General features: G+C 42.3%; 1 protein-coding gene across 3 annotated transcripts in view; it reads right to left on the bottom strand.

Annotated features, from left to right (window-relative positions):
* Nucleotides 1-23,476, bottom strand: part of FNIP1 (folliculin interacting protein 1) — an 87,132-nt gene that overhangs the window by 27,448 nt on the left and 36,208 nt on the right. For 2 of the 3 annotated variants that reach the window (XM_035105431.2, XM_035105432.2), the window contains exons 2-7: nucleotides 20,352-20,478; nucleotides 12,948-13,091; nucleotides 7,944-8,044; nucleotides 7,015-7,089; nucleotides 6,656-6,747; nucleotides 919-1,002 (exon numbers count right to left, since the gene is read on the bottom strand). In XM_035105431.2, coding sequence (XP_034961322.1) covers nucleotides 919-1,002; nucleotides 6,656-6,747; nucleotides 7,015-7,089; nucleotides 7,944-8,044; nucleotides 12,948-13,091; nucleotides 20,352-20,478 — 623 coding nt within the window. The remainder of the gene's footprint in view (nucleotides 1-918; nucleotides 1,003-6,655; nucleotides 6,748-7,014; nucleotides 7,090-7,943; nucleotides 8,045-12,947; nucleotides 13,092-20,351; nucleotides 20,479-23,476) is intronic. The other variant, XM_035105433.2, reaches the window with a different exon arrangement.

The raw sequence follows: 23,476 nt of genomic DNA on the forward strand, positions 1-23,476 counted from the left end.
GATTTAGACTTCTATCGCTTCTTCAACTAAGCATGAAGCTATCTGCATTTGCAGCCAGTCCTTACTAAACAGAGAGATGAAATCCTAGCCAAATTGTCTCCAACAAAGCTAGGATTTTATCCACCAGATCAAAAGCCTCTTGATCATACTCATTTTTGAAATAATAAATTTGCCAGATTTGTAGAAGGGAAAATCTAAACCAGGCATGGAAATAAAACACGGCTAATAGAAGTAGGGGAAATACTCTTTATTTCAGTGTTATACAGTGATACTCGACTTACGAACGACTCGACAACTGAATTTTTCGACTTACGAATGGGGGTAATGGCCGCGCGCTTACGAATGTCTCGACATCCGGAAAAAATCCGTGGCCGTTTTAGATAGGGATTTTTCAACTTACAAATTTTTAGATAGGGTTGCTTTGACTTACGAATTTTTCCGTTTCCAATGCATTCCTATGGGAAATTGCGTTTCCAATGGTGTTTTTCGACTTATGAATTTTTCAACTTACGAAGGTGCCTTCGGAACGGATTAAATTCATAAATTGAGGCACCACTGTACAAAGAGTGAAATAATTATGTTTTTATAATGGAGCTCCTATTGAATCAAGCTCTAAGCAGTTAATGGCAAATTCCTTTTGCCTGGAATTTACAAACTCCCCATGCTTTTTTTCTTCTTCAAACTTTACTGAAAAATTCATAAGCTCCATCCAAATCATTACCTGAGTAGAAATAAAGATTAAGGGTTACATTCTTTGAAATTTTAACATGTTATGATAACCTTTTCAATGATCCATCTCCACTGCGTAATCTATGCCTGAGAGATTTTTAGAAACCGTGTTTTATTTCCAAGGCCAAACTACAAAATCCACTCAGTTTTGTCACACCAACTAGACTATCCACACAGCACATAGCAAACCTGCAAAGAAAGAGGCGCTCCGGATGAGGCGGAGCGGACCTTGTTCAGAGAATGCCCGCCTAGGGCTGCAAAGCTGTGAAAAACCTACATGGCAAAATGTAAAATATATATGAAAGAATGAGGTTAGTAAAGCAGAACAGATTCTGGGGGGGGGAAGGATACAAGCCGACACAAATGCAGACCCACAGATAGCAAAGAACACACCTAGGATAGCTCCCTTGGTAGAGCATGAGGCTCTTAATCTCAGGGTCGTGGGTTTGAGCCCCATGTTGGGCAAAAGATTCCTGCATTGCAGGGGGTTGGACTAGATGATCCTCGAGGTCCCTTCCAACTCTACAATTCTATGATCTACTTTGATAAAGGAGTTTGAGGTGCTTTGCCCATATCCTCAGTTCTATAGCACTTTCTATCCTCAGTTATGTAGCACTTTCTGTCACCCTGATTATTTCGATTTCACAACCCATAATTCATTATCTGAAGTGATCTTGGGAATAAAAACTCCGTGTGTATATGAAATAATGGGATCAGAGGCTGTAAACCACTTTGGCACTTTTTCTCTCAGCCCCATTTGGTACACTACCCCTAAGGGCTGAGTTCTATCTTGACATCCAAATAATTGGGGTGGAGCCAGCGGAATAACTGCACTGAGACATTGCACACCTATGGCTTGCCCTTTCCCCAGTGGTCACTTCTGAGCTATGAGGAGATCCAGCCTTTCCTTCTTTTCTAAAGAAGTAAGAGTCCAATCTCTCACTGAAGCATTCCTTGTTCTGAAGGACAGGTCACAGACACAGCATTTTATTAACTCAATTCAGCTTCTCAAATAATCAATTCACTGCAGGGAAACTGAACAAGTATCCCTCTTCCTTCAGTCTTAGCAATTCCTTGAAGGTTTTCACTTAATACTAACCGGAAAACTTGTCATATTTTCACTGAAGCACATGGAGGTTTGTGCTCTGTGTTGTGTCTGCAGTTCTAACACTGAGCACACAAACACTTTCCTTTTAAAGTTCAAAAGGCTGCATTGCCACAAAACCCGCCTTCTTTTCTTTCCATTTTTGCTAATCAGTTGTCTTAAAAGGGAGCTTGATTGCAAGGACTAACCGTTCCACCAAAAACCAGGTGGGTTGGAAAAAGTTGGCATGTACACAACAACCTACTAAAGCACACAGTAACCTTTACAGATGAAGAACTGGCAAAGACTGATGGGTCACAAGTATTCTTTTTTTTATTTAATTTGGTTTCTATAAATGTTCTGGTTACAGATTAACTCCTTTTTTCTATGTCTGACTCTTTTGATTGCTCTGCTTTAAAATGTGAGCTGTAAGCAAGTACTGCTGAGTGGACCCTATTTTGGCACACCCTCACTACAGATGTCATTGTCTTCTCTTCTGAAATGGTTGTTACTGGCCATAGCAAGCCCCACTGGTAGTTATACTCCTTGACTCGGGGAAGGTTGCTTGCATATATATTCCCTATAAATCAAAGACTATAATACTCATTCCCTAGGTATGGATACTGTCCTAACAGTAATGGTTCCCAATGTGGTACCCACTGGGGACCTCTGTGATACCCATAGGGCCCATTCCCGCTGTCCAATATGCAGCGTGACACTCTTCCCAATCCAACTCTAAATCAGAGGTTTACCAAATCAGGAACAACACTTGGGAAGTTACTGAAAGTTTTCTTTGAGACCACCTCTAAAACACCAGCATATGACAAAATGGCGATCATTTGAAACCACTGCATGGGTATTATTTATTTAGTTGCTTATTATTTATTAAATTTGTTCTGTAGATGTCAGGGCATCTACATAAGAATACAAGCTAAAACACAAGATACATACTAACAACAACAACAACAACAACAACAACACCCCACAAACCAATAACCCTCCCCCCCCCACAAACATGTTTAAAAGGGTATAGGATGTTAATCAGCCAAAGGCCTGGATGAAGAGGAAGGTATTCATTCGCCTGGCGCCTAAAGGTGTATAATGAAGATACCAGTCACACCTTCCTGGGGAGAGTATTCCACAATGTATATATAGCAAGATGAAGAATTCACACCAAAGCAACATTATCACGATAACCGTACTTCTGATTTAGGTAATTTGAGATGCACATAAAGGTGTGACACAGTGTAAAGAAATCACTTTAGCTTTATACTCTTGATTTCTAATCACCTATTAAAAAGCTAGTCTATTCCTAAAAGCTGAGTGGTATCGATTAAATAAATTGCTTTAAAGGATATTTGAGCACATGGTTTAATTATACAGAGTAATCCCACTGGTGCTATACGAGTACATGGTAGACTGACCTTTTAGCTGGCCAGGTTGGTTTGGCCATTAGAAAGCCCAAAGCACAATTCTAAACAGCTAGCAACTAATCTGATAAACTGTGGGTGTTGAAATAATTCTGTTCACACAGATGGCATTGAAACAGGAAAATGTAAATGGTATAGCTTATGGGAAAGGAGAGAGTTTTGACAAGATCATCATATTGTTCTGTTTGTTGCCACAGTGCAATTATGGAAGATTAATTAGGCTGCTGGGGAACACCTGCGTAGATAAGGGCACCTAATTGCAGCAAACACAACAGCGAAAATAATCATGATTAATAAAGCTCATTCTTCACATTGATTAAGTAATGCTTAAAAATAATTGGCAACAAAAGTCATAAAGGGATGCGGGTGGCGCTGTGGTCTAAACCATAGAGCCCAGGGCTTGCCGATCAGAAGGTCGGCGGTTCGAATCCCCGCGACAGGGTGAGCTCCCGTTGTTCGGTCCCAGCTCCTGCCCACCTAGCAGTTCGAAAGCACGTCAAGTGCAAGTAGATAAATAGGTATCGCTCCGGCGGGAAGGTAAATGGCGTTTCTGTGCGCTGCTCTGGTTTGCCAGAAGCGGCTTAGCCATGCTGGCCACATGACCCGGAAGCTGTCTGCAGACAAACGCTGGCTCCCTCGGCCTATAGAGCGAGATGAGCACGCAAGCCCAGAGTCGTTCGCGACTGGACCTAACGGTCAGGGGTACCTTTACCTTTTAAGAAGAACCAGGCCAGTCTTATATGAATGCAATTAAACGGGCATTCACTAACAATTTAGAAGAAACATTATGCAATATACCGGTAGTAGTGGTATTAATAACATTAACATTTTTATAGTTCTTCCAAATGTGCTTCACAGTGCTTCATGTGCATTATTTAACTTTAGCACTTGCAATAGTCCTGCGAAGCATGTCAGCATTATTACCCCCTACATTGCAGAAGTGGATACTGAGGCTAAGAGGCGGCTTGCCTACAGTCACCAAGTGAATTAATGACAGTCAAGATTCAAACCAGACACTTCCCGATTTGAAACTCAGTCTCTCAGTAACTACCCTACACCAAAGTTAATTTAATTGGTCATTTCATTGCTATCCTTTTAAAGTGGCAATGGAAAAGGCATACATAACATTCAAGTAGTGTGCCATGCAAAAATCCTCCTGTAATACAGTATACAAATATTCAAATTTTTCCGCAAATGTGAAAGTAGGTGCTTTTTAGTTGAATAACTCATTTGGATTTTCATTCAGATTTACATCACGAACAAAATTTACTTATAGAGTCCACATACAGTTCTGGTTACTCCAACTTTCAGTTGTAGCCTCAGAGGCCACACATTCAGTTTAGAAAATTCACATGGCAATTCCAATAGAGAAATTCAGGAGACGCAAAACTGAGTAAGAAAGACAGAATTTTCAATACAGTTCATGTATATTTAGAACCAGTGGCTCTTAAAAAATATTAAAGATTTTCTTGGTTTACAAAAGTTCACACATTGTCTCCCCCCCCCAGTTGTAAATTCTTTTCTACAAATCATTTGATATGAGACATTAGTGTTGTATTCAGTATAAGGTTGGGGAAGAAGAGAGGCAGGAAATGAGGGGTGGGGTGGTGAAACTTATATTATTGTATGTGGGGTTATGTTTCAGTAGCTCTTTTGTTGATTAATTTCTAATTAATGGATGGGTGAATATATCAGGTAAATAAAAAGCAAACACTTTTCAGGTCAAGGTACTGTTTGGATAAGGTACCCTTTCTTTTAAAATAGATCTTCTGCATCAGCAAAGTACAGTTTCCTGGCATGTTTAACCATAAGGGTTCCTTAACATCATTTTTCGTATATGATTTGAAGGGTATTGGCTTTGCAAAAGCAAATCCTAAAACAACTCTCAAGACTTGAGCATGTTTTGCCCGATCCTTTGTATTTATTTAATACAAAGGTGCATTTACACTAGGCATAGGCAAACTCGGATCTCCAGATGTTTTGGACCTACAACTCCCATCATCCCTAGCTAACAGGACCAGTGGCCAGGGATGGTGGGAGCTGTAGTCTCAAAACATCTGGAAGGCCGAGTTTGCCTATGCCTGATTTACACTGAATTTAATGAAGCCAGACCACACTGTCCATCTGCTTTAAGCCCAAGGAACCATCTCCTTGGTACCATCCCCTTGACGCGGATGGCGCTGTGGTCAAAACCACAGAGCCTAGGGCTTGCGGATCAGAAGGTCGGCGATTCAAATCTCCGCCACGGGTGTGCTCCTGTTGTTCGGTCCCAGCTCCTGCCACCCTAGCAGTTCGAAAGCACATCAAAGTACAAGCAGATAAATCGGTACCGCTCCAGCAGGAAGATAAATGGCGTTCCCGTGTGCTGCTCTGGTTCGCCAGAAGCGGCTTAGTCATGCTGGCCACATGACCTGGAAGCTATACGCCGGCTCCCTCGGCCAGTAAAGTGAGATGAGCGCCGCAACCCCAGAGTCGTCCGCGACTGGACCTAACGGTCAGGGGTCCCTATCCTTTACCATCTCCTTGAAACCATCTTACTTCCATAACCTTCCATAGTCTTCAAGATGGTAAGAATAAAATCACAAAAGCAAATTGTACACTAAGTCAACCCTCTAGCATCCTGCAGGTATTTTTGTGAAAAATACAACACCTGTCTCTTCCTGGCTAGCCCTTCCTGCTTCTGTACTTTTCAGTCCCAAAGACTGAAGGCCATTTCACAAATTGTGTGGCAGCAACAATCATAATTACCACCTCTGGTTTCCTGATATACATTCCTGTGTGACATACCCAGTGTAAAATGTATATTTGTTGCAAGCACATATTACGTTGTTTTTATCAGGAGCAGGTGTTGCTGGGGGTGGGCAGGGATTCAGTGAGGTCAGGGCTAGTGTTCCCACTGGTGCACTAACACAGCACCAGTCTCACCACTGCCTTGCACCAGCAACCAGCAGTGATGCTCATGTTTGGATGGTGGCTCGTAGAACAGCCCCACTGTGCCAGCTGCTCCTAATTTTTATGACTACAGGCAGAAAATTCTGAGTATAAATGAAGCCCTAAGGGGAAATAATATCTGTGCAGTTCTGCGCTTAGTTTTCTAAAGCAGAGCCTACCATGTCCATTTCCATCAAATTCATATTAGCTTAAATTGTGTGTCAGCTACTATGCTTCTCTTCACCATATATAGATTTGAACTGATAAACTTCAAGCCAAATAGTCACAGAATATTCCAGTTTTCAGATTTCCTGGAAATGAGCTACATCTGAGTTCAGACCAAAAGTTGTACCACTCTTAGACCACACCATTTCTTTAAAACAATGATATTCTATTATACGTGTGCAGACTAATGTGTTTATCAGTCTGCAAAGGCCTTACGGTGCAAATATTCCAAGGAAGTCACAATGCTTTTAATTACCTATGTTTCCAAGCAGTCCATTCATAATTGTGCTGTGGTCTGGCTTTAGAGTATTGCTGTCCTGATTAATGAACTCAAGACTGTCTTGAAGCCTGCAAAGGGAGGGGACAAACAAAAACAGTTATTTGTATTCTGTTATGGTACTTTTTGATTTTATTATTATCTCTACCTGTGCCCTGCACACATTTCCCCCCCCCCCCGCTCTTATGTCCTATGACAGCGAGCCAGGAGTCTCTGAGAAAACAGGAGCTAGGTGACAATCTTCCCTTCAGGAGCAGTAAAAAGAGTTTGAGCCATACCCCACTCGCTCCCTTCCTCATACCTAAAATCCACACAGATCACACACTGATTGTACTCACGTGTTTAAACTTCCATAGATGCTGCTTCCAGTTCGAGCTGTAAAAACTTTGCTGAGCATGAGCTGCGGAGGAGAGCTGCGAAGCAAAGTTAGAGTGAGCAATCAGGTGTTTTTATGGAATACACCAAAACATCTCTCTACATAACACAACACTGGAGTGTGTTTTTGAAGTGAAAAGCAGTTTTAAAATAACACGCTACAGGAGGATCACTATACTGCAGAGACAAATGAGGCACCCAATTAAAGCTCAGAATGTAAATTTGTCAAAAACAGTTTTCAGCCAAATCAGATAAATTCAACACACACCCCACCTGCCAACTGTGAGAAATTCACCATTTTTGTTTCTGATGAAGTATGACACAGGATGCAATCCAGCAGAATTCACCTAACATTTGAGAGGTTTAGATAAATTGTAACTGTCACAAAACAGTTACAACAGTGGCTATCATTCATGTTTGCTTTTATACATCCATGTTTGTTTTTATATATCCATGTTCATTGTTTTGGGGGTTCCTTTGATCTCAACTGTTAATTCTCATACACTTGAAGACCTTCTCCTTTGTTTAAGTTGGGGGGGGGAGGCTATATGAATTTTCATTGTTTTCACTTTGCAATACAAGAAGATCTTCCCCACCTTGATCAGAAAATGCATTCAGATGCCTGTATGTGTGCACCCCAAAGTGTATAGGTGTTGAATGTGCAGCCTGTACCTTGTAAAAATCAAGGTACTTCAATTTCGTGCTTCAGCATCTATGTACAATTCATAAAGAACAGGGGGGAGGCCTGCAAACTTGATCTCATCTCCTTCCTCAACATGCTTTCTATATTGCTTGATTGTGTGCACAGGACTAGAGACAATTATGTTTAGCCTAGCTATTTCCAGTGCTCTATACTTTGAACTAAACAAAATGAAGAAAAGTAAAACCTTACCGGATTTGATGGATTTTTAAGGTTGAGCCCTTGTAGCTCATAGCCACAGAGCCAAACATCATCTCCCCAAGCATATTTGCATCTGAGGAACACCGGGAACCCTGAAAAAGAGTAAGCCCATAATTATTTTGTTGCATGCGTGATCATTCTGAGCACCAAACTAAAGCATTGTAGAAATGAAGGAAAACATAGTTTTCATTTAATAATAATCAAATATGATAAAGGGGGAAAATGAAAGGCAACATTTTTGGCAGATTGCCTACCAAAATACTTTAGAATTTCAGTGCCAAAGTAGACGGTATGTCATTCTCATTGTAGTGAATGGGATTTTTCTTCATGCGGTTTGGAAGCCAATTCAGATTGGAAGCATAGCAGGGTATAATAACCCCTGCCAAAAAAAGAGAGCCCAGGCCAGGATCCTGTTTGAGATTGGATTACCTGTGCTCGCTATTTCTGCAAGGAAAATCTTCCACCCGGGGCAAATGATGTGATCAATATCTTGTGTAGTTTGCACTTCAGATCTAAAGAGTGGTTAGGCATTTGTCACTCTGTGGTTGCCGCACATGAGACCTATAATAATCTTTGCACAGATATGATTCAATTCTCCTGCATCTGCATCTTTCACCCACCCACCATGCTGATCTTACGTTTTTGGCACCGGGGTATGATCTCAGTTTGTGTACTCACCTGCTACTCATCCTGAACCAGCATATAAGCAAATGGGGGGGGGGGGGTTGAAACATGTTCCCCTCCTCTGTTTTAGTGCCAGAGAAGGCATTTGGATTGGGGTGGAGCCTATTGGAACTGGCCCTTCACTAAATGACCTCATTACTACTCTAACATACTTTTCTCCAGCCACATATACATTTTAAAACCCATGGAGGATTTATGCAAAACAGTGCAAAAAGATATGACAAATTAGTTGCACACCTTAATTCACTGCATTCCATCTGCTCTTATTCTTTAATTGGCAGCTTCTGCATTAAAATATTAGGGCTTGGAGTTTCACACACATTTAACACCTGGTTAAAAGCAACTACAATTATTTGGCACCAGTTAAAGGTGTCATTCCACAGGGTAATGTATACTTTCTTGATGAAACTGCTGGCGCATGGACCATTTTTGGCCCCGGAATGGGGCGGAGCGGGCTTACATGTGCTCTGCCGACACATGCGACGACCCAGAAGGCAACCCACACACAAACAGGGAGTTGCCTGTAAATGTTTTCAGCAAGCAATGGGTCTGGTAGGATGGGGGAGTTGCTTTCCTGAGGACAGTGGGCTTGAGAAAAGGCTTATACTGCACCCGGGTTGTTTGTCCACCATATCTGAAATATATTCTAATTTTTATAAATGTGGTATTCAATGAAACGAAACTAGGAGAAGAAATGGCAACTAATATCAACCACAATTCAAAGCATGTTTTGGAGCTGTGCTTAATTATTAAGATGACCCTGACAAAGACCTCAATCAAAACACAGTCTTGCATGTAGATCAGTGTGAGGTCTCCAAAAATATTAATGTTTAAGACTATAGCCATAGAATTTCACAGCAGCTGTTAGTTTTAAAAAAACCTGAGTGGGAAGGGCTGAGCTTGGAATGTCTTTTCTGGCAGGGGGAAAAAATCCCATACTAAACAATGATTTAATATGTTTAGTAAAGAAAACTACCTAAACAGATGTTCATGTATAACAAAAATAAAGAGGACTGAAAAATTTATCATGCAGGGACTACTTGCAAGGAAAGACCTGTTAAGCTGACAAGTACCAATAGCAGAGTTTTTCACGTGCAGGATGTTGTGATTCAGGTTAAAAGTGAAATTTACATAGCATGTAGGTTTAAATGAAGCTTTAGACATTTACAAAGACTGGTCTCGGCGATTTACTAAATTTCAAAACCATGGATGCAAGAATCCAAGTTCTTATGTCATCTGTAACTGGTTTCAGTTGTTTTCCTCTGCAAGACCCAAAACCAAAATTGGTTATCTTAAGCTTAATTTATAGCAAGTAAACATTTTTTCTGTGATCACATCCCATGCTAGTCCAATGAAGTAATTATGGAAGAACTATATGAGCCCATGTAACAAGAAGTGTGGTGGAGTCTCCTTCTTTGGAGGTCTTTAAGCAGAGGCTTGACAGGCATATGTCAAGAATGCTTTGATGGTGTTTCCTGCTTGGCAGGGGGTTGGACTGGATGGCCCTTGTGGTCTCTTCCAACTCTATGATTCTATAAATTTAATGGAAGGAACCTAGTACTTCACCCATCCATCCATATCATCAGAGCACCAGGGGTTTCTGCAGAAGCACATCACATGCTTATGCATCACGCCTCAGAAGCAATGCTGATCTGACTCAGCAGTGTATTTCAGAAGTTTGTCAGCAGACTGCATTGTGGATTGAGGAAAATTAGTCCCTATACTATTAGTACACTGTATGTGGAGGACGGGGCTTCGTTCAACCCCCCCCCCTGCTTTTCAGCTGCTATGGCTGGAACCCCCCCCCCCCAAAAAAAAACAGCAGTCAAAGATGACCAAAATCTTGTACACAACAAGGTACAAGAGAAATAGCCCCAATGTAAAAACTCTAATGATTACTATACAGCAACGAAATCCAACTCTAGGCAATGACAATTTGAAAACAAAATAATTCCTTGAGTTAAATGTATTATCTTATTTAAAAATGCCTGTTGTTTGTAATAGGATATTGGCATGTAACATTCACGTGACATTTCTACAATGCCGAAATTCTTCACAATGTAGTTTTTATTCTCCAGGCATGAGCAGTGTGCATTGGGGGGCACTGTGGCAGTGCTTGCAAGAATGGGGTGAGGCAAAGTGATGATGAATTTGGGGGAGCATTCCCTGGTCTCATCACTGCCTTGCCAAATCTCTGTTCCGGCAAGTGAAGCACCAGGGGTGAGGGAAGAGGGCACAAATTCTCTTCCAGGTCGCCTCACAACCTAAAGCAAATACCAAACTTTAAAATCTTAATAAAACTGATTATCCTATTGATTAGGAAAAAATATGATTTCTGGGAAGCAGCTCATTGGATCTAGTTTGGGAAGCATCATCAATTTTGCACCAGGCACCCCTTATTTCTTCATTCATGTTACCTTCAAGCAGATTCTAATTCCTCCCTCTCTCACAAAGCATTATAATGCTAAGGACATGTGTCCCGCCTGTTCAATACTGCATCCACAGTATGATGTCAGATAATGCTACCTGTGCTAGATTTTGTGGGAAAACCTCCCAGTATGGAACATAAACAAGCTAGCATCCTGAACTCTGGGCATCAGAACACAGTTCTTGTTGTGCAAGAGCAACGTTGTTCAAAGGAACCCATGTCTCTTCCTGTCCAAACCACAGCAAAATACTCTTCCATGATGAGGAGAGATATAAATATAAACTTCGTTCTCAGGCGCAATAACACAATATAAAAATCAGTCGCATGACCTTGTGTGTGTGTGGGTGAGCATCTGTGCAATGAAATGCAGCAACTAATGTATGCTTACTAAAGCTTGGCCGCCTAGTATTACATTACATTAAAGACGTCCCTGAGAATATGTTATGTTGGGACATAGCTGCCAAGTTTTCCCTTTTCTCGCGAGGAAGCCTATTCAGCATAAGGGAAAATCCCTGTAAAAAAGGGATAACTTGGCAGCTATGTGTTGGGATCAGCCACTCTAAAACAGAGAATTACTTCAGTACAAAGGGTAAAGGCTCAGCTCTATTTTAGGAAGGCTTAACAGAAAACACTTGTGATCAGTGCAAGGTGAGATGACAGAAATATACCCAGTCAGATGACTCTGGCTACATTGGTGGCCAAAACCTCCCCTCTTATATAAAGTGTAACTCAAGTTCAATGAGTGCCACTACCATAAGCATTTTAAATTGCAAGCAAAATTTTACAGTTGAATGTTTTAAAATTGCTTTTCAAGACATTAAAAAAAAAGCCCTACAGAATAAGGCTTTACAAAATGGTTAAAGGAAGCACTTTAGGATGGTAAAGATAAAGGACCCCTGGATGGTTAAGTCCAGTCAAAGGAGACTATGGGGTTGTGGCGCTCATCTCGCTTCAGGCCGAGGGAGCCGGCATTTGTCCGCAGACAGATTTCTGGGTCTTGTGGCCAGCATGACTAAACCGCTTCTGGCACAATAGAACACCATGACGGAAACCAGAGAGCACGGAAATGGCATTTACTTTTCCACTGCAGTGGTACCTAATTATCTACTTGCACTGGCCTGCTTTCGAACTGCTAGGTTGGCAGAAGCTGGGACAGAGCAATGGGAGCTCACCCTGTCGCAGGGATTTGAACTAGACCAGCAAAAACTAAGTTGAGAGGGATTCCTGGTCCCATTCTGATTCTGACTCCAAGAACACCTGTATTATTAAAATTTCGGATGGAAATCTTCAGTGAACCGTATTTTCACAACTCATGAGAAAGCTAAAACTTCAGCATTAATCACAAACATCTGAAATTAAGTGGAGGATTTTTGTCACTAGCCTGTATGAAAACCTAATCCATGCAGCACATTTCTAGAAGAAAAATTAGAGATGAGCCAATTTATTGTAAATCCACATATGTAAATCCATCCCCTGGGCCTTTGTTAGAATAGGGAACTGCATTTTCAGCTGTCTCCTGGTTAAATTGTTTCATCTTTGTTGGAGGACAGGGAGAGGAAGGGACTGATCGACACTATCATGTTTATTTGGTACATCCTTGCCCCAGGTTTCTTAGTGGCTCATTGGGCATTACTCTTTATGAATGATTTTCAAATAAGTTAAGCCACTTGTAGGAACATTCCTCCTGCTGATATTCTGATAGTTTCCTTTTGCAGTCCTACATGACAACAGCCATCTGTTTTGTTGGACAACCACCAAAGAATAGCTTCCGGGCTCACCCCCTCCACCAGGAGCCCAAGCCATTTCCTAATAAGGCAATGATTTGAAACATGCAATACAAGTCACAATGGCAGCATGATACAGTTAAAAGGGAGAACTCTCACCTGAAATTTTGGACATTGTTCTTTTGCTTCAGAAGAGGAAGAAGACGAATTAATTGAACTATCCAAAGAGGAAGAGCTGTCCCCTCCAGGTTTGAGCTGGCAACATTTCCCAATGACTTTCACCTGAGCGTCGCTGCAGAGTTTCTGGTGGGGTAAAAATTGCATTTGTGTTTAGTAATCTTCAAAACAGTGTTCTGAGAGTACAGATCGCCTGTATTCGGGGCATAGAAAAAGAAAACCAGCGAGATGAACACAAGCATTTTAGCATCAGTGAAAGAATGGAGATCGCAAGCTAAGCCAACCGTTTTGTGAAACAGGAATGATTTCAATAAGTCTTATCTTTTTGCTTTGGAGATAGATTTGCAATACACAAATCCAATGTTCGACATTTCATAAATCATATCACAGAACTGTGGCGGTGAAAAGGACCCCCAGGGTCATCAAGTTCAATCCCCCACAATGCAGGAATCAGTGTCTATATACCAGTATTTAAACGTAGGAGTGAAGTTGTGCCAGAGGAAGAATGGTGTTCAAATGTGGAAGATAAAAGAGAATTCTAAGCAGAATTCTGTGTTAATTCATCCTTTGTTACCTCACAGATATCAAAATGCATAATCACTCCCTCTGTATGTATAGCTGCTGTTCTGCATGTGGCTGTGGATTCTCACTTGCTTTTCTTCAACCTGAGTTCTATAAGGGATGGGGAATTAGGCTCAGAGGATTCAGAGACAATGTTATTGCTAGGTGGAACTGTGGCTGGTTGACTGACCGAACCCAAAGAGTGCTCACTAACTGTTTCTCGACATCCTGGAAAAAAGGGACAAGTGGGGTGCCCCAGAGTTCTGTCCTGGGCCCATTGTTGTTCAACCTCTTTATAAATGACTTGGATGGAGGAATTGAGGGGGACGCTCATCAAATTTGCAGATGACACCAAACTGGGAAGGGTAGTTAACACCGCAGAAGACAGAATCAGGATTCAAAATAACCGTAACAGATTGGAGAACTGGGTCCAAATTAGCAAAATGAATTTCAATAGGGACAAATATGCAAAACCTGGGAATGTTTCATTTTTCTTTCATATTTAAGTCCGGGGTAAAAAAAAAATAATCACATGAAATCAGGCTGCTTTCAGAGAACCACAGGTGCAACTATTCATCATATCATCAGCTAAAATTTTCCCTGTGATATAGATTTTGCAAACAGAACATTTTTATGAGAATGGGGACTGTAATCACAAAGAAATATTTTAAGGGGAAAAGGCCCCCTCACTCAGTAGCTTACATTTGGTGTCCCCCCCACCCCCACAGCAGTTTTCACTGCAATTCTCCTATTGAGAGAACTATTGGCAGGTAAAGAAATTAATATCTAAAGCAAAGGCGGTGGTAGTTGTGCGCCTCCAGTTGCTGGACTACAACTCCCATCATCACAGGCTGCTCGTCGTGCTAGCTGATGCTGATGGGAGTTGTAGTCCAAAACCTCTGGAGAGCCACCTGGTTTCTCAGTACTGATCTCATGGCAGCCAGCCTAGCCTATGCAAAGCCAGCTATAACTCCCCTTTCTTTGCTTATGGCTGCAGCACAAGAATTCATTTCTTCACATAAGAACAACCTCCCATTATGAGAAGCTGATCATTAAAGAGACAGTGCTGAACTCGTGCAGAGTTAGAATTGCTACTGCCTTGAAATTTTTTGGCAGACAATGGCTGAAAACATGTGAATGGCAATCATATGACTTCACTAGAAACCCGTGAACTAGAATTGCATTTTATCTCTGATAAACAACAGCGTCTTGGGCTAGGCACAGCATCATGTGATAAAACCACACCGAGTCCACAGGGTTACAACATCTTTTGTAGGCGAGTCACACTGCAGCTTTCAGCTGATGTTGAAAGTTTTCTTAATAACACTTGGTAACGGTGTGTGTGTGTGTGTGTGTGTGTGTGTGTGTGTGTGTGTGTAAGAATTCCTATGATGGCAAAACATTTTCCTCAAGCTAGCTAATCGAGTCTATGCACAAACCTCTTATAAGCTTCCTACACAGCTTTCTTCAAAGCCACAGCTGAACACAATGTCTTAAGAGTGATCATTTCCTGATTCAAACACTATGGAAGATTATACTTTTGGCCTTTACAGTAGAATGCAGTGAACTTAAGGATCCCGTGGTAAAAAGAGGTCAAATGGTCACAATCTTTTGGATGCCAACTGTCAGCAATCTGCCAGCAAGCAAATCATTTGCAAAATGCAGAACGCAGACAAATTTTAAGACGTGCAATTTTAGAACCCAGCATATGCTGAAGAGTAACCTGCCGGACACCTAGATCAAATATCTGAGGTGTCCCTGCTCCTGTGTGAAGTTTTTTTTTTCCAGATTTGAATGTCAATGAAATACAAGATGTAACAAGCCACCAGATATTATGCAACAAAGGGAACTGGTCGATTGTGTTCCCGGCATAGCTCAAGTCGTGCTTCCAAAATTGTAAAAGAGATTACAGAATAAGTGCAGCGCATAAAAGAACTTTGGAATCCCTGTCCCCAAGAAAAGCATGCATGTGCCGTAAATAAACCCCACAGGCACCGTCCTGCTAGCACCATCTGCCGTGCCCATTGAAGCAGCAGCACAAGGAGGCTTGCTGGCGATTCCATTTCTACACAGCTGGGAACTCTAGCTCTGGTTAGCTCCGCTGTTTGACCTCAAGGCTCTCCTCTGAGGCAATGCTTTTTGACGGCGAGGCCCTGTCCTTGTGCACTTTTAGCAGCAAAAGAGGTCAATGGCAGTGGCTATTCTTTATTCTCCAGAAACCGAAACCTTACAGGGAGCAGTCTCGGTTTCAGGCAGGTCGCCTAAAGGTAAAGGACTCAGCCAGTATATCCCATTTCTGATCCTATTAGTAATTTAGTGTTCGGTGTAAAGTGTTCACAACCATAACTGCAAAGCATCCGATTAATCTGCTTAAAATTATGGCCTACGACAGTGTTTAGGTTGACGGAATGTTCAACCTGTTCAAACTCTGTTAAGTGTTGCCGCAGACAGCCTGAAGTCAACCCTTCTCTACTACATCTCAGTAGTTTTCCCCTCTGTTTTAGATCCTCCCTTTTCTTCCTTCCCATGCCTAACCTTACTATCTGGATCATGTCCCTCTTCTAGAATATCTCTAAGCATCCACTAAGCATTCCCACTGTTGCTATCCAATAACAAATGTCAGCCCATTGGCACTTTCTACTACAAGCTTGCTGTAACCTATCACCTTGCTGTAGGCCCATCTTTCTTCCATTAACATCTCCAGCTTTTCTCTAGACGGGGTGGCTTAAGGTTCTTGGCACGGGGGTCACACGGAAGGCTGATTAACCCTCTGCATACCAGCAACAGTCATGGCCAAAGTTGCTGCAAATGACTCCCTCTTGCACACAAACACCGCAATTGTCCAACACATAGCGCATATAACCTACCCCTATCACACATGCAGAGCACACCCTTGTCACAAATGCAGACTACACACACCAGGCATGTACCACATTCATCCCCATCACAGTGTTAGGCTTGCTATAGAGAGTATAATATGGAGGACAAACGTCACACCTGGGCTTTGGCAACCAATCCTTGAACAGCAGAGACAGCAATTTTCCTCTGCATCATAGTGCCAGGGTGAGGGGAATCTCTCCTCCAACCTACTGAAGATGTGGAGAGGAAGATGGGGGGTGGAGGGCCACATAAAATAGCCTGGCAGCCTACCCTGCCCCCTGGACCACCCATGGAATGACTTGCGCCCCGAATATGGACTTGGGGCAGTCATTAATGATAGGCCTATATCTTATTCATTTATTCAATTTACACCCCACCTTTTACTGATTCGTGATTAAGCATAAAACACACACAAGAAATCAGAATGTTCAGTAACATAAAACTGCTTTTTGTTTTGCTGTTACGTTTGTAAGCTGCCTTGAGAGTTTGCAAACAGAAAGGAGGAATATAAATGGCAGATTTATTTAACTCCTTTCTACTTATGTCTGAACTGCTAAACTCATTATTTTTTTCTTTTGCCTGGAGGATGATAACGTAGGTGGGCTTGAGTCTGCTTCTGGCAACTGTTTGTGAATTATAGCCAAAAAGGCAAAACAAAACAAAACCCAGTAACACTTTCATGAGACAAAGATAAACAAATATTTATACAAAGCAGATTTACCCAGACCTGAAAAATACATGCATCTAACAGAAGGCAGGAGTTTTAATTTCATAATGTTCATTTTAAAAGTAGCAGTTTATAAATAAAGGGTTTATTAATGATTGATAGGTTGCCTAAGAATGTTTCTGACATGCATAATTCATTGCCTTGATGTTGGATGGGCTGACTTCAGTCTTTCAAGGTTAAAGCCCCCAAACCATGAATCTCTGTGGTCTAATGTTGTATCTTAAATGTAAAAAACAAAAATACCTGTTCAGGGTCTCTTGATAATAAAGCACAACTGACGAGTGTTTAGTTATCCTGCCTAACCTCCCAAACACCTTAAAGGTGCTACCTCTCTTCCTTCAAATTCCTTCCCAAAACCAACCTTTTCTGTGAAAGCTTTGTACATGTATCTGAAAGTATCACATATTCCTTCCTTATTTAACCCTGACTCCACTTTTCATTCTCTTCTGCTGCTTTCCTGTGTTGAAATTTAGTTTGTAAGCACTTGGTGGGGGGGCAGGGATTATTGTACTCGGTTCACTAATGTCACTGCATAAATGAATGATGCTTTTCCTGCTGCTATTACTGACAACAACATTCATGCTTAAGACTGCAAGAGCCATGCTAGATGGATCAGACTAAGGTTCACGTTGTCCAGCATTCTTGGCAAGAATTCCAGCAACCAGACTGGATAGCTCAGATACTTAGAGTATGGTGCTGATATCGCCAAGGCTGCAGTTTTGATCCTTGTATGGGACAGTTGCATATTCCTGCATTGCAGGGGGTTGGACTAGATGATATTCAAGGTCCCTTCCAACTCTACAATTATATGATTCTATGAACCAGCAGGTAGTCACCTGGAGACTGGCCGATGTTCAGGGATGCTGGGAGTTGAGTTCTAGTCCAGCAAATCTTGAGGAGGAGGCTGACCAGGATGGCAGAGATATTGTAACTCTGTGTTAAAGCAATTCACAGTGCAGGCCCCAGAAAGTCAGGAGTAGCCACTTCAGATGAAATGAGAAGCCGTTCTTGACCATACGTCTATGTAAATGTTTGTGATCTTAAGAGATATTTTCATTCTACGCACATGGAACTGCCATTTGAAACATGCCAACATTTAAAAGGTACAGCGCATGCTTTGACAGCCACAGTAGTGTTCTTTTCAGCAGAACTGTTTGTTATCAAGAAGTGTTGACAGGCAATATATTGCAGGTCTAACTTTCTTTTGCCTGGCGTTCTCCTGAGGCCAGCAAGAAATTTCACTCCAGCAGGAGTGGGGAAGAGGACATAGCCCTCTCGTGTGTGTCTGTGGGCGGGCAAACCCTACACAAATACATGCTCTGAAAATCAGCTGATTCTCCACCCGTTATGGTGGACAACTTTGTTCCAAGTCCAAACCTTGCATGCTCCTAAGCCAACAAAGCCGACACTCTACTGGAGAAGGCCAGGAGCTATAAATCATGCTGAGACATGTGGGGGTCAACAGGCAGAAGGCATTGAATTCTAAAACGCAGCTAACAGATGCTCTTTTCACAGTGAGAAAACGTCTGTCCCACACAGTGTTTTCTTGCAAAGGGCAAAAGTGCCGTGGGATGCAGCTAGCACTTTGTGTATGCCGTCAAGTGAGGGAGTCATTTGCCACTTTGCTAAGAGATGAAATATAACAACTTCACTGTCTATAAAGGGATGTCTCTGCTTCGGAAATGTACTCTGCAGTTACTTACAGGTAAAAGGGCTCGGTATGTGGCTAACACTTATTTTAAGGCCCGGGGCCTTGCATGCGAAGAGACACCATCATTGGAATCCCCAGTATGCTTGTGAGATAGTACAGTACATTTCCACACTTCTTCAGTACCTCCCTTAAAAGTTTTTTCTTTCTTTAAAAGTTAGATTTATACATCCAAGTAATAGATTCATTGTTTCCCAAGCTGATGAGACAGGGGAGGTGGGTTAATCAAATAACGGGTGGGGAGAAATGCCAGTACTGTATAAGGGAGAAGATTGGAGAAGAGACGGAATCCGGTTCACACTTAACACTAAGCCAAACCATGGCTGAGCTTGAACACGTGTGAGTTCCCATGTGTCCGTACCTGCTCCACTCTTCCTCCAGTCCTGGTGCTGCTGAGTTGGTGTGAGCTAAGCCCTAGTTTGGCTTAGCATTAGGTCCAAACCCAGGCTCATGGTTCATCTTCCTCAGAAACACCAGGAGTGGTAAGCTGCAAAACAAAGTTTAGCTACAGTTTGCGATTTAACGGGGGGCAAGATAATCAATGGGTCAAGGTTCAGATGCAATGCTAAGCCAAACCATGGCTTAGCTCGCAGCAGTATGACGGCAGCAGGACCAAAGCGGCCACAATCTTCTCTTTGGGAACTTGCATATTTGCTTGTTCATGTTACGGCTCAGGTGCGCAAAACATTTTGTAGCCTGGTGGGCCAGATATTTATCTCTGCAAGCTCCATGAACCAAGTGTGCAGGCCACGCCTTTCCCCGCCTCCTGCCTGATGTCACGTATGATGTCGGGGTAAGGCAGGCGGGTGTGGTTTGGGGAAAACAGCATTGTGAGGAAAATTCGGCCAACAGTCTGGAAGTTCCCCTGGCCCAGTGCTAAGTCACAGCTTTTGCTAAGTATTATGTGAAAACTGAGTCGATGTGTAACTGTCAAGCATGCAAGTGTCCTAATAATCATCTATACAGCAGTGCTGGGGTACCTGTGCCCTGCCAGGTGTTACAGGACTCCCATCAGCCCCACCCAGCCAATGGTCAGGGATCATGGGAGCTGTAGTCCAACAGCACCTGAAAGACCACAGGTTCCTCTCTGTTGTTCTACAGTACACCTGATTCACGCTCGCTGTGATTATTTTCAAACTATATTAAATTCTGGCTTGCCAGAAAATGAGTAAGGAAAATGAGTAACAGAAAAGGCATTTTCGCCATTTAGGCTGTTCCTAAAACTACAGGAAAAGGAGAGGTCCTATGAGAGGAAATATGAGATAACGAAGGGCTAGGTTAAAAAGAGGAGACTGCTGTAACAGTAAAGCCATTAGGAGGAACAGGTGAAGCACTAATGTACTGCAAACGCAACCTATTTTTAAACGTAGCATTTTGAATATCTCTCTTCAAAGCATGACTACTGATGCAAATAATTTATTGTTGAAGCCTGCATGAATTAACTTTGCATTGCATTTGGGGGGGGGAGTGAGGGGGAAAAGGCATTCATACTAGTGTGAATATTGCTCACCGAGACAGATGCATCTTCAATTCTCCTCTTAGCACTGGAGTCAAATAAAACATTTCGCCCTCTTCTTTCACAGTCCTGGTACACAACTAGTCGGATCTGACTTGGATCAAACTCCGGCAAAGGCCAGCTTTAATAGGGAGGAAAAGTGAGAGAGAGTTTCTTATCTCTGTGGCTTTTACAATAGAGTTTATAAAAGAAGTCTCACTGACTTTATTAAGGGGTAACAACAGGTAACAACAATATACATAAATGTAAAATGCAAATTTAACTTGTGTAAATATGTATCAACAGAGAAACCTCTTCATCCAACTTGCACAGCGGTATAAATAAATGGGTATAACTCTATTGGGAACATTAATCTTTGCTACAACATTTTATTTTTTTAAAAAAATCAAAGGTACTTCTAATCCTAGTCAATACACAATGCAGAGTATGATTACAATGTTTGCATTAAAAAGCACCTAGTATAACACTGCTATCATTAGTGGAAAGGGAGATACCAGATCAGAACAATGCAAAGAAGAAAGCTACAGGAGGCTTTGGCTTGACTCTGGATTTTTATAGTTTATACCGTCCCATAAAGAATTCATCATGATCATGGGATTGCCACGGCTAATCAGTTCCTGTTTTATAGACATCTGAGATATCATTTTATCACCACATTTATAAGAGCACAAAGGCCACTGAAATCATCTTCTGCACCTATAAAAAGGAGGAACAAATACTCTTCCCGGGAATGGAGTACAAGCTGCTTTAAGTATAAGAGAGCCAGTGTGGTGTAGTGGTTAAGAGTGGTAGACTCATAATCTGGTGAACCGGGTTCGCTTCCCCGCTCCTCCACATGCTGGGTGACCTTGGGCTAGTCAAACTTCTTTGAAGTCTCTCAGCCCCACTCACCTCACAGAGTGTTTGTTGTGGGTGAGGAAGGGAAAGGAGAATGTTAGCCAATTTTGAGACTCCTTCGGGTAGTGATAAAGCGGGATATCAAATCCAAACTCTTCTTTTTTTAAAAAAACTTTTTAAAAAATTGGTTTTATTGCAAATTTGTTAAATAAATGCACTCAAAGGGGAAATAAACAGCACAAGGAATCCTGGATTTGCACAATTGCAATAAATTGCAATGTGCCCAAAGAAAGAGGGGACCTTTTGACAATATCTTGATACAGGTAATGCTGCTGCTTTCTTAGCCATGCTTAGTGTCAGTCCAGATCAGGGGTCAGCAACCTAAGGCCCATGGGTCACAAGCGGCCCATGGGGGTCGTTTAATCGCCCCATGGATCCCCACCACCCACTCGGTCAGCTCCCGTGCGCCGTGCTGAACCGACACAGAGCAGACCGGGGACCGCCTTCCGCAACGCTGGCCAGCTTCCCATTGGCTGCAGGAAGCTCCTGCAGCCAATGGGAAGCTGTGCATGTCTCCTCCGTGCCGGAAATAGCGTTTGCACATTTGTGCACGCGTGAGCACTCTGGCCCACCGCGGCATCTGCGGGACCGTGAACCGGGCCAAGCCACAATAACTTTGCCGACCCCAGATCAAACACAAAAACGGGTGGGGAACACTTTTAGTGCACTGGAGCAGATGGTTCTCTCCCATACCCCTTACAAGCCAAGGTTGTTGAGTGTCAACTACCTGATGTCACAATGATACCAGGTGACCTTCTTTGCCCACAGGGGTCTTCAGAAACCCCTTCTTTGTGCAGTGCTTTGAAATGGGCTTGGAAGGCACTGCCAATCAGTTGATCAGTGGTGTTTGTGAACACCCTTTTGGCTGAGCCAGGTTTTCATCTATAGGGGAGGCAGAGAGGGGTCGGCCACAGGGGCAGCCCCAATGCCGCCCACACGATGGGGGTGCAAACTCTGTGACTCCTCAACATTGGCCTCAAATACTGAAATTGTCAGAGAGAACAAATGAAAGCAAAGCTGAGATAACCTTGGAGAAGCTTTTTAACAAATAAAATGTATGTTTAGATTCTCGCCTAAACTACAATCCCTGATATATACAAAGTGGCCCAAACTCTCTTATATATCCATACTTGAAGTTAGCTTGATATTTCATGCAGTGCTTAAGTCACCTGCATAGATGTGGCATTTCTGCACTTAAACCCTGCACTTGTTTTCATCTTGCAATTGTTATTGAACCAACAACTCTACACCAACCCTCGCCAAACAAATCCTTTCATTTACCTAATTTGCAATAAGCCCACCACCCCTTTCTTTAAGACGCGGTTTCCATTTAGTAGTATTTTGACATCTGACTCTTGACAGCTGCCTGGCAAGGAAGAGCAGAAAGTATTCCAGATCTTTAGGAAAGTCTGCTTATAAAAAGCTCCAAGAGCAGATTACTTGCTAAGAGGAGAGTGAGACACACACTCTCTCTCTCTGTATATATATATATACCCTGCCACATTCATCAACATTTGATCAAGGTAAAATGAACCTGTTTACTCCTCCATCTGAGCACATGCTATTTTAACTATCCTTGAAAGGCTTTGGTGTGTGTCATAAATTACATTCCATGATTGACCCAGCTAACTATTATCAGTGTTACATAACATGGCTCTGGCCTCCCAAAAATTTTCCTTGGCAACACCAAGAGTCTCCTGGATTGAGAGAAAGTGGAGAAGACAAGCTCAGGGAACAGGTTCAGTACAACAATCAATAAGACACAGGCACATTGAATGCACGCAATTATCCTTCCAAGAGCCAACCACAGGTTTTTGCAGATATAAGATGTGTGAAAAAGATTTTGCATGAATCATAGAACATAGCTGCCAAGTTATCCCTTTTTAAGGGATTTTCCCTTATGCTGAATAGGCTTCCTCGCGAGAAAAGGGAAAACTTGTCATAGAATTGTGGAGTTGGAAGTGATCATGAGGGTCATCTAGTCCAGAGTTCCCCAAACGTGGGTCTTCAGCTGTTTTTGGACTACAACTTCCATCATCCCTAGCTAGCAGGGCCAGTGGTCAGGGATGATGGGAAATGTAGTCCAAAACCAGCTGGAGACCCAAGTTGGGAATTGTAGTCCAACCTTCTGCAATGCAGGAATCTCAACTAGGTCACACATGACAGATAGCCATCCAAACTCTGCTTAAAAGCTAAGAAAGGAGAATCCACAACTTCTCATG

The sequence above is a fragment of the Zootoca vivipara genome, chromosome 2 (assembly GCF_963506605.1).
Source record: "Zootoca vivipara chromosome 2, rZooViv1.1, whole genome shotgun sequence".
Lineage (NCBI taxonomy): Eukaryota > Metazoa > Chordata > Lepidosauria > Squamata > Lacertidae > Zootoca > Zootoca vivipara.